This window comes from Lactuca serriola, chromosome 1 (genome assembly GCF_051521515.1).
Source record: "Lactuca serriola cultivar US96UC23 chromosome 1, Lser_US96UC23_V15, whole genome shotgun sequence".
Taxonomy (NCBI): domain Eukaryota; kingdom Viridiplantae; phylum Streptophyta; class Magnoliopsida; order Asterales; family Asteraceae; genus Lactuca; species Lactuca serriola.
In genome coordinates, this window is record NC_136408.1 from 129,643,209 (window position 1) to 129,655,433 (window position 12,225).

The 12,225-nt window shown below is 36.0% G+C and overlaps 2 protein-coding genes across 4 annotated transcripts; one reads left to right on the forward strand and one right to left on the reverse strand.

The window, feature by feature from the left end:
• Positions 1-5,424: 5,424 nt before the first annotated feature.
• On the forward strand, positions 5,425-5,799 carry LOC145061515 (uncharacterized). The gene has a single exon (XM_079009021.1). The coding sequence runs from the start codon at positions 5,425-5,427 to the stop codon at positions 5,797-5,799; it is 375 nt and encodes a 124-aa protein (XP_078865147.1).
• A 3,446-nt stretch (positions 5,800-9,245) lies between these two features.
• Positions 9,246-11,974, reverse strand: LOC145070942 (uncharacterized). 3 transcript variants are annotated; one of them, XR_013690154.1, is made up of 7 exons: positions 11,005-11,974; positions 10,579-10,680; positions 10,404-10,505; positions 10,198-10,304; positions 10,020-10,053; positions 9,803-9,940; positions 9,246-9,515 (listed from the first exon to the last, which is right to left on the reverse strand). XR_013690154.1 is itself a non-coding variant. In XM_079017896.1 (7 exons), the coding sequence occupies exons 3-7, from the start codon at positions 10,653-10,655 to the stop codon at positions 9,913-9,915; spliced, it is 348 nt and encodes a 115-aa protein (XP_078874022.1). In that variant the 5' UTR covers positions 10,656-10,680; positions 11,005-11,066; positions 11,728-11,974; the 3' UTR covers positions 9,524-9,912. The 3 variants fall into 3 exon arrangements, 1 of the variants encoding a protein (XP_078874022.1); XM_079017896.1 differs by lacking the exon at positions 9,246-9,515 and having other exon boundaries at positions 9,524-9,940; positions 11,005-11,066; positions 11,728-11,974; XR_013690159.1 differs by lacking the exon at positions 9,246-9,515 and having other exon boundaries at positions 9,524-9,940; positions 10,390-10,505.
• Between the last annotated feature and the right edge of the window lie 251 nt (positions 11,975-12,225).

Here is a 12,225-nt window from a genome sequence, read left to right on the forward strand (position 1 = left end):
TTCTAGTATTAGTATTAGTAAAACGCTAAACTACGCCTATTGTAGTTTACTAGTAATATAACTTGTACGTATGAACATGGGAGTATATAAATAATAGTTAAACAACCTTCGGACGGATACCCGATATCCTACCAGACCACATCCCAACGGGGAAAAGGAAATAAGGTGGGTTAGCCTTCCTAAGTCCTTCAAACATTACTTATATAACTATACATATCTAGGCATGCAATTTACAATATAAAAGTATAAAAGAAGTTTCGTAAAAGCATTTGCTATGTAAAAGAGTTTTTAAGACAGTTTGAAGTAAAACAGTTTAGTAAAACAGTTTGAAAGTAGGAGATTCACTTGTTGATAGTTATTAATCACATGTGATTGAGATAATAACTATCGTAACTTTACTTGTATTCCCCCCATAAAAGTATTTATAAACATTTAAAAACATTTAAAAGGTTAATTAAGGGGTATGAACTCACCTGTAGTGAGTGGATTGGATTGAAGTGTCGGATACGATGCTAGGTGACAAGTGGAGACTTGCACACACACAACGAGCCTAGTTATCATATAATCAATATATATATATATATATATATATATATATATATATATATATATATATATATGTATATATATACACACACACACAACTAATTAGGCACTTTATCTCTAATAATTTAAGTTAAGACACTCTAGAACATGGGAACACTTTGTTTCAAGTGTTAAAGACCACAAGGGTTGCAACCAAGTGTTGTAGGGCATAGCTAGTGAGTGTAGGGTTCAAGGAAAACTCCCTAAGGGAGTTTACAGTTCTTAGGCACTCAACAAATGAGTTTACGGTCGTAAACTCATGAGTTTACGGCCGTAAGCTCATATCCCCTTAACCACTTGATGTTTTTATGCTTTACAAGACCCTTATAAGCATTTCTACTTCATGGTTAAGCCTTTAGAAGAAATTAGGGTACAATTCCCCCCCTTTGGAGAGTTCATGGCCCAAAGACCATATTCTTTTGGGTTTACTGTCGTAAACCCTTAAGGGTTATGGTATTTTGATGTTTTCTAGTCCTAAACACAACAAGGAATGATTCTAGGTTAGGTTCCAAGGCTTATGAAGAGTTAAAGCACACTTTGGCACTTTTGATTGGGGTTCACGGTCCAAGAACTTCTTTGGCATGAACACCTTACTCTTGGTGTTTTTGGTGTGTTTTCTTGATGTTTGGCAAGGTAATAAGCTTTACAACACACTAGGGTAGAAGCACTTACTGGTTAGAAGCTTGAAATGAGCTAAAAGTCCAAGAACACTAGTGTGTGTTCTTGGTGTTTTGGAAATCTAATCAAAACATGAAATTTGATGGATTAAAAGATGTATAATCACTAGTTGTTATGATATAACAGCAAATCAAGCTAAGAAGTACTTACGTTTTCGGGAAATCGGGTGAAAATCGGGATGGTAGTTGAGAGTGTTTGGATTTTACTCTTGAGGTTGCAAGAAACAAATGAGGTAATTTGGGGAGTAAACTTGGAATAATTTTCGGCCCAAACATAAAAGTTTGGCCGGGAATTCCTTAACTACGTGGTACTTGCGGTTTTGGAATTTCAAGACTCGAGACGACACTTTCTTTCACCCGTTCGTTTAAAGAATAATTATTAAAATTATCAAACGAACTTTAAATTTGCTAAAAACAAATAAAAATGAACTTGACTTATAATTTGGAATAATTGACTTTAGGGTTTGACCGAATGAAAGTTTCGGGTTGTCACAACTTTCAAGTAACACAAAAAAAAATTCAAGTAAATTCCAAGCGGTAATTATCTTAGATGGGTGACTGGTTCAATTATTGAACAAATTTTCCTACATTGTGGTCACCGGCGTTTGCTATTCATCTATTTAGGTATGTTTTATTGTATATAGATCGAGTTGTTTTTTGCAAATTAGTGATGTTAGGGAGACTGTCGAGTCAGATACTACGAGAGGTTTGGGCCAACACTAAGTGAACTGATTCCTACAACGGTGCCCGAGCGATGAAGCCCAATTCACATATGAGAGTAGCCGGCAGACGTGAGATCACGCAACTTACGTGATAAGAGTGTGCACTCAAAGAAGAGCTCCACACGAGCTCATCCAATTGCTTTCTCCCTATCACAAATGTTCTTCACTGTATGCATGTTCCATTGGGGGCCACGATTGGCTATCCCTCCTTACTCACCTAGAGGAGTTGTTCTAGTTGTGGTTTATGGTTCCATTGTGATCGGATGAAAAAGTCATGAGATAATAACAAGATCAATTCTAACCATGTTGACTAATGATGATCAGGTTCTATGGTCCCGTCCATTCTTTTTATTTTCCTTAGGATAGTTCATCCCGAGTTCGTTTTAGTCTTGTCTTACTTGAGGACAAGTAAGGTTTAAACTTGGGGTAATTTGATGGTTTATTTTATTTACTTCTTTTTATAGTTTATTGTAGTTTATTTCATTCATATTTTAGTTAATTCCCATGCATATTTTCTATTTTGTTATTCTATGGCCATTTTCGAGTACTTTCTAGTTTTGTGAGCTTAATTGCAGATTTTAAGGAGACTAGCAGAGCAGGATCTTTAGGAAGAGATTAGACTTGGAAGATAACAAGAATTTTGGGCTTGATAGCTAGTGGAGATGATGCATGGATTGAGCTTACCTATCAATTGAAGGCTTGGAAGAAATAAATTTTAAAATTGCAAGATGCAGGAGAATATTCGAGCATACGGAGGTTGATGATCGGTCAATTATGGAAGCTATGGATCATTTGGAGAAGCCAAATTGGGCTTAAAATGAAGTGAAGTTAATGAAAAATGGGCTAGAAACTATTTGGACTCGAACTAGGCCAACTGGACTAAGCTGTGGAGGCCCAATCGGAATTTCAGTTAGAAGGCTATATGGGGAAGGTTAGTGTGCATCTTTTGGGAGAATCCTGCACATCCGATTTTTGAGCATTCTCTTTGGAGTTTTGTTGACTTTTAAAGGCCAAGAACACATCAAGAACATCATAGTTTCACTTCTTGATTCTTGTTAAATGTTTGGTACAATCTTCTCTAACTTTGTTTCTTTGAATTTAGCCAAGCTTGGCTAAACAAAACTTTGTTGACTTTGGTTGAATCCTTTGACTTTGTGTTGAAAGTTGAAGATTTCATGAACTTATGTTTGAATCCTTATGAGAATGTTTTGTATTTTAACATCTTATCACTACTTATATGTTTTTATTCAGGAGTTTAAATGTGTTTGTGGTGATTAGTTAACTAATTTCTTGATTAAGTAAAGGATCCTCAAATTAGCAAGCAACAAGTGATTTTTGTGTTAGTTTTACTTCACACAATCATAAAAACATTTTCTCCAACATGGTAGTGGAATCATTTGACTCCCCTTGGATTTCGTGACTTTTTGGTTCTTAATGCTAGTTGACTTTCACTAATTACATGCTTAATGAAAATTATGACTTTGACTAAGGAAATTGTTATAAGCTTCTCTAACAATTTTAAAAATTAATAAAAGTATAGGTAATTACAAGCTTCTTGGATTACTATAGCCAAATTTAGGACTTAAAAACAAGTATTGCACCATTGGATTCTAATGATATGTTCATCAAAAGTCAAAGTGAGGAAACCTTGAGTAAACCATCTCTCCCTTATTGATTTTACATCAAAACCTTGTTTTTGTTAAATTTTCCATTTAAACTTTAGTTTAATTTTAGTTTATTTCAAGTATTTCAAAAGACTAAAACCCCCATTTTTATTTTTATTGTTATTTAACAAGTATTTTTACAAAGAGCTTTTCATTGAGTAACAAATTGAACCAATCTACATGGATTCGACCCCATTACCACTATACACTATTTTAGTGTGTAACATTTAGGGTATTTATTTTGTTGGCCTCAAAAACCACCAAAGTGGCTAAGCATAAGGATGCAAAAGATGTGTGGGAAGCTCTTCTTGTGCGGTATTTGGGAGCCGAAAGAGTTCAAAAGGCGAGACTTCAAACACTTAGAACCGAGCTAGAGATATGGAAGATGAAAGGGGGTGACACGATTAATGAATTTTCGGGAAAACTTAGTGAGATTGCATCCAAATTCAAGAGTCTTGGGTCTAGTTTGGAGGATGAGATGGTGGTAAGGAAACTACTAAATTCAGTTCGTAAGAAATTTTTGCAGATTGTTGCATCTATTGAGCAATACTCAGAGATAGAGGACATGTCACTTGAGGAAGCTGTGGGAAGGTTGAAAGCATATGAAGAGAGAATCAAGGTTCTTGTTGAAGATGAAAATGATCAAAATCAAAACAAACTCTTACTATCAAAAGAGGAATGGGAAGAGAGAACCAAGCGTGGTAACTCTTGTTAAGATCAATCTGGACAAGGAAGAGGTTGGGGTCAAGGAAGAGGTCATGGTAGAGGTCGAGATGGCCAATTCAAAAGCTATGAAGATCAAAGGGAGCAATGTACATATCGAGATAAGCGACATATTAGATGCTATAATTGTCATGAATATGGACATTATGCAGCTGAGTGTCCTAAAAAGGAATTAAAAGTAGAAGAAGTTCATTTGACTGAAGATGATAATGAGCCATCACTGCTTTGAAGAATCAGATTGATGTCACGATTAAGGGGTTGAGTGGTGGGTAATCTTGACATGGGTGATGGGTTTATTGAAGTAATGGGTATGGGTAAAAGGGTATTATTTGATTGTTTGAATAATGGACTTTGACCAAGTGCAAATTGAGAAAACGTGATGTATACTTGGTCACTGTACGGTGCTTTTCTTTAGGAGTAATGGCTAATTTTTAGGCTTTAGGTTGTTTATTCCCGTTGGTTGTCTTTTGTAGGCTATTTATAGCCAATTTCTTTTGATTAATATAGAGTAGTTGAGTCTAGAATAAACAAAAAGGTCTCCTGTTTTCCTTCTTCTTTTTTCGTGTGCAGCAACAACAGGGAACACTTCCTTGTATTTTTATTTTGTTCAGGGGTTGTAGGGGCTAGTCCAATAGAGAGAGAGAGAGAGAGTAGGCAACGCATTAACATTTCTCTTTCATTCTTTCATTAACACTATTTTGCAACTTAATAAAAATCTCGCTCTTGGACTGTTATACCTTCACTATGTCCCACAATCAACCATAAAACTATTAGCAGCATATATCTCTATATATATTAGAATTTATTGTATTTATTGTAAATTGATAATGATTAGTTGTTTCCTAGTTTAGCTCTATGTAAATCCCTTTAATCACTCTTGTACCCTCTGTATATATAGATGTCTCCTCATATCAATAAGGGAATAGAATTCAGAGAATAACATGGTATCAGAGCTTGGTTCTCATCACCATCTCTAAACCCTCTGCAACAGCCACGACTGTATAATCACTGCCCCTCACCTCCATTCTTCCCTGAAAATCACCAACCCTCTCCATGGGACACAAATCTGACCCTAAATCCATTCATCCAGTTTACACTATTACAAACATTCAAAACAAGGTCAAGATTCTCGATGGGAAGAATGTTACATACTCGTCTTGGGTTAAGCTCTTCAAACTCCATGCTCGTGGATATAAGGTTCTTCCTCATATTGGTGGAACCAAGCCCCCGGCCAAAACATATCAAAACTACGAGACCTTGTCTGAAATCGACGCCATTGTTTTACAATGGATCTACGGGACGCTTTCTGATGATCTTCTTACCCGCGTTCTTGAACTAGAATCGACTGTTCATGAAGCCTGGACCAGAATCCAGAAAATTTTTCTTAATAATAAAGGTTCTAGGGCTGCTACTCTTGAACACGAATAACAACTTGACACTTCGAGCCATGCCTTCCCTCAAAGACTATTGTCAATGCCTCAAAGAACTCTCTGACCAACTCAACGATGTTGATTGTTCGGTGAATGACAAATGACTTCTTCTTCAGCTTGTGTGAGGCCTTCCCACATAATACAACCCGGTTGGTGCGTACATAAACCAAACATTACCCCCTGGGACACAACTTGTTCTATGCTCCAGCTTGAACATCAACGTCAGCACGCTCGTAATTCCTTCTCTCCAGATGATGTCGCTGCTGCCGCCACCCATGAGACTCCAAATCCCGCTCCTAATTTTCCAAATCGGCATGACAATCCTACCCCAAATCGTCGACAATCTCAGCGGCGCTCTTCTTCACGTGGACCTGGAACTCCTAATTTCAACAATCGACCTGCTCCGACTTTTAATCGACGTGGACCTCATAATAACCCACCTCGATCTCCATGGGCCAACTCTCTTGCAATACCATTTTGGGCCTCTTCTCCTTGGTGGACTTCACCACCACCATGTCCTTACCCAACTATGCCAGGGTGGGCTTCACCTTGGAATAGCCCACATAATCGCCAACCTAATCACTTGTCCACCAACACACAACAAGCTAATAATAATCAACAGGCCCATCTCTCCGCTGTCAATCCCCTCGAACCAACAAAACCCGGCACAACTTTTAACGCTATGACCTTGGAGACTAACGACAATCAATGGTACATGGATACAGGTGCCACCACTCATCTCACAGCCTACGCAGGTAAAATATGTACCCCTTCTATGACATCTATTAAGTCTGTGTTTGTTGGAAATGGAAATCGGGTGCCAGTCCTCGGATCAGGTCATTCGACCTTACCCTACCCGTCCAAACCTATCCATCTTAAAAACATACTTTACACACCTGACATTGTTAAAAACCTCGTATGCGTACGAAAATTTACTCGTGATAATTTTGTATCCGTTGAATTTGACCCTTATGGTTTATCTGTGAAGGATTACAAGAATGGGAAACTCCTGACGAGGCACAATAGCATCGGGGATCTTTATCCAATCAACGGTCCTGCTATCGCACCAAGTTCATCTTTTTTTGTTTCTTCTAATTCATCGTTTTGGCATAATAGACTCGGACATCCGGGTCATCATGTAATGGATTTTCTTAGTTCTAATAAACTTATCTCTTGCAATAAGCTTGATCATTCTTTTGTATGTTATTCGTGCCAACTCGCTAAGCACAAACGTCTCCCATTCACAGACTCAACATCTACCACTCTAACACCCTTTGACCTTATCCATGCTGACTTATGGACATCTCCCTTGCCAAGCAAAAGTGGATACAAATATTATCTTCTTATTATCGATGAGCACACAAACTATACATGGGTCTTTCCTTTAAAATTTAAATCTGAAACTTATGACAAATTCAAAAACTTCCACAAATTCATACAAACTCAATTCCATAGACCCATCAAAACCCTTCAATGTGACAAAGGAAGAGAATTTGACAACCACCACTTCCATCAATTTGCCACAGCCACCGGTCTTCATATCCGATTTTCTTGTCCACACACCTCCCAACAAAACGGGAAAGCCGAACGCATGATCGTCGCATCAACGAACTCATGCTTCCCTCCCACCTACATTTTGGGTTGATGCACTCAATACAACCACTTATCTTCACAATATCCTACCCACTAAACTACTTCACTTTCACACTCCAACTTTCGCACTCTACCTCAAACACCCCACATATGACCATCTACAGGTCTTCGGTTGTGCGTGCTACCCCAACCTTTCTGCCACTCGACCACACAAACTCTCCCTTCGATCTACAACTTGTGTATTCCTCGGATACCCATCCAACTACCGTGGTTACCGATGGTTTGAATTATCCACTGGTAAAATCATTCTCTCTCGGCATGTTACGTTTGACGAAACAACATTCCCTTATGCCACTATCATATCAAACCCACCACCAAATTATTCTTTCATAGACACCGACCCCTCACCCCTCTTATTTCAAACTCCCCAACCCTCTTCTCCAACTCAACATTTCCCCACACCCGAACCAACTCCCGAGACTCTAACAAACTCTCCTCCATCTGAAACACCCCTCTTACATCCCACATCTCACATGAATCCATCACATCTCACAGATGACATTGAGAGACCACAGAAAAAAAACTTTGATGGAGATATACATATTTCTCAACAAATATTTCTCTCTTCATCTCTGAATTCTACATTCTGAACATATATTTTGCTAACAATAGATACACAAAATTGCATTAAAATGAGAGAAAACAATATATTTCTATATGCTTGTGAATTTCAACATCTCTCGCTTATTTTAGAAATTAACAAGTGATCTTAGGTACCCAAATGAGTTTGGTTTTCGGAACATAGCTCACTCTCTGACCAGTAAAGAGACATAAGAAATAGAGTTCTGAACACGTTCCTTTTTCAAAAGAAGCTTTTGATTAAATTGCTTCCTTTTAACTACATTGGTTAACTTTGTTTTATGTTCAGGAGATTTACTCTTGCCAACCAAACTAGCTTCATCTTCTTTGGATCTGGAGAAAGCCTCTTTGGAATCCATACCTTATTTGGATTTGTGTACTTTGGCTTCCTTTTATTTTTCTATTTTTCCATGTAAAAATAACTATTAAAAGAAGAACGTACATTTGAAAGATATCAAAAATTAGATCTTCTGATGTTTGCGGATGGAGTTGGTGCTTATGTCTTGGCAGGGTGAGATGGAGTCTTCACAACTCGTGATGGTTTGACATTGAGAGACTTCTTCACTACAAAAAAATTGTCAATTAATGACGAAAACAAAATGGTCACTAACAATAAAAGGACTCGTCACTAAATGATTTAGTGACCAAACTTTGGGTCGTCAGTTTTCGTCACTATAGGTCCGTCACAAAACCTGATTAGGGACCTAAATATAAAAGTGGTCACTAAATAGTGACTAAGATATACTCGTCACTAAATCTGAGACGACCCATTTCGTCAATAAATAGTGTCACTAATTAATGAAAGTCGTATTGTTTTATCTAATCAGTGGCAAAAAAAGTCGTCACTATCTTATCCGATTAGTGACCATAGAAAGTCGTCATTGGCTTATCCGATTAGTCACCATAAAATGTCGTCACTGATTTATCCAATGAGTGACCATAAAAATTCGCCATTGATTTTTGTTTCTATTTTTGTATTTAACCTGTTTAAATATCTATCATGGAAGTAGTCAATAATAAATATAAAATGTTCTCAATTTACAAAAAAAAACCCACGCTATATAAATTGTTCTCAAATTAAACAAATGAAAAGTTAGGGCAAAATTATTTTCCACTTGACTCTATCTTAATTATTATGAAGACATACATCACCTACTCAACAAAACTTTAACACAACTTTCTAGAAAAATACACAAAAAGATTAGCCAAAAAAAATATTAACTCTTTCTAGTTTTTATTTTTTACAATAATTACCTTTGCATTCTCAATATTCTTTAAACAATGTTTGATGAAATAATATTGGAAAACATTAATTTATTACTCTTCAAATGATGCCCAAACAAAGATGTCATCTCAATCTGCAATACATTTATACAATTTTAGTTAACAAAATTCATATTTTTTACTTGAAAAAATTCCATCCATCAAAGAAACTTAAATCAGCAAAAGCTGCCTCAGAGCCCTTATTCCATGCTTTATCACCTGCATGATTCAAGGCCTAGAAATAAAAATGTTTTACAACTTGTTTACATAAAATAAAAAAGATAATAATTTGAAATGTGATAGTTACTCTAATTATTAAAATATAGATAATCCATGTCTTCACATGTCAAGGCTCATAGTCTTCACATGTCAAGACTCCAAATATACACAACAATATAAAGTGAATAAATAAGATAAAGAAAATAGTAATAGAAGTATGTTGCTATTTCTAGGATTTACAATGTTGTGGTAAAATTGGTAAATTGAAATACAAGAGAATCAGATACCTTTAGTATTGGTCCATTCCATTCAGTAAAAACAACGGAATGAACCATTCCATTCCATTTCCGATTTCATCGTACCAAACAATACCTATCTCATTCCATATCCTTCTTGTTTAACAACTCAAAATTAGCTTTTCCATCCTGAAAAAAATGAAGGTTAAAAAAAACCAAAATTGAAATAATTTATGCCGCACATGATAAAAAAAGATTGGGTAATCACCTCAATTGCAAACACGCTCCCCCAAAGAACCATTCTTCAAAAGAAAAGAATAACATTATGTTAAATAATATTAATAATGATAAAAAGAAAAAGATAGTAGAGAAAAAAAAAACCTAAATTAGCTTTAAGTAAAAAAGACATAATAAAATATCTAAATATAGTAATATACAACATAAACCTGTAAGTATATCTTTTGTCGAAGATATCAGGTGGACCTCGCAACCATTTTGTTTAAATCCATTTCCAATAGAGGCATTGCAAATTTTACTTCTTCTGGTTACAATACTACAGTTGAATAACATCATCACAAAAATTTTAAAATTTTAATAGTGAAACGTATATAACTAATATAAAAATACATTGTCAATACCAAAGCTCAAATACATTTCGATTCCCTCTCGACAATAAATGGTGTTGATTTCAAATTTTAGTCTTTCATCATCAACATCCTCAACACGTTTTGTCTGGTATGCCATGTACAAATTCCTGCAATATGCAATTATCCACAATGTAATAATTTTAAGAAAGGTTCATGTGATGGGTAAAATTAGTAAAATACCCAAGTTCGAAGATTAGAGACAATAGCTTAGTTGGATTTTTGCAATTCCAATATGATAAACTGTTCTGGGATTTCATTACAGACAATGTATGATGAATTTATCTGCAATTTGGTGTACCATTATGTTAGCAACCTGTTAAAAAACTTCATTCTAGGCTATAGAACCGATCGAGGAAGAAACAATGAAACTAACATAAGATTCAACACACAAATGGGGCATTTATTCAAGTATCCATCTGACAAAAGCTTGATCTATTGTAGAGATTTCAATTTAGGAGTTTGCATGTGTTCTCAATTGACACATATACTGACTCTTGATTATAAGTTGAGGTAATTTTACTTGCAATTGGATCAGATGCATCACTTTGTTTGCATATCACCCAAGGAACAATTGTATTAAAATATAGAGTAGTTTCTGCTGCTTACTTTACATATAGCTCTCCAACAATTTGATAGTCCCGCTCGACGTCTCCATATTCATTCTTAACCTGTTATATATGACAACACACTAAGAAATATACTTGAAAGGAGTTAATCATAAGCATATAATACTTGTATAGATTTGATTGATTCCATTTACCTACTAAAAGACACTTAAAATTTATAGGATGAAAAACACTATGAAACTAGAATTAGCATTGTGTGTGGTACGGGAGTATCTGGCAAGGGCCATTTGTAGTCCGAAATTGGATTCAAGGAATGAAGTGTAACCAAATAGGGAATCCCCTGTTCGAGTAATCAAACAAAGATGCTAACAAACATCTACGCCTCGACTATATCAAATCAACAAATTTCCAGAATCCGGAAGATAAATAACTGAAAATCACAAAAAAGTCCAACATTCCTTAGGGACACACAACAAATTGATCGTAAAACCTCAACACTAAACAGCAGGGAACAAAAGCCACCATGAAAACACTAAATGGGAAACATACAATAAAATTCAAGAAAAATAGACTCCTTTCATAAGTGATTGCATATTTCTATTTGTTTTCGATTTTCTGTGCTCATACGTGCTTGTGTAAGTGTGTGATTGTGAATAAGAATCAGAATGGAGTCAAGAACCATAAAAGTAGGTAGAGGAGGATGTCGTCCCTAAGAAATCAATGAGGCGGTAGAGAAGAGAGATTGAGGAAAGGACAACATTACCTTTTGACGTTTAGTAATGATGAACACAAGATCAAATGTGAGGAATTAAGCTCCAACTGAGGTTTTTCGAGACCTATTCACTTCTTAATCAAATTTTAGGGAAGTGATTACCTAATCGAAGCTTCAAATGGGAAACTAGGACTTCAAACTTTGGAGCACAGTACCAAAGAATGAAGGAGAAAGTGGTGATCTTCGATGCGGTAGCAGTGCCGACGGAAGGCGAGGTAACGATGGTGGCAGTGGTCGATGCAGATGAATATAGAAAAGCGAGGCAAGGTCTGCGCAGCGTAACCACGTAATAGAGATGATAACCACATCCCCATTTTTTTTTATTAGAATTTCACCCTCAACTTATCATACTTATATTCTAACCCCTTCATCTTTTAATCATTTCCACTATGACCCTACTAGGATTGTTATTACTCTAAACCCCTTTATACAAAATGATGAAATTACCGTAACATCAAATGGGTAAAAATCACATGTAATAAACAGATA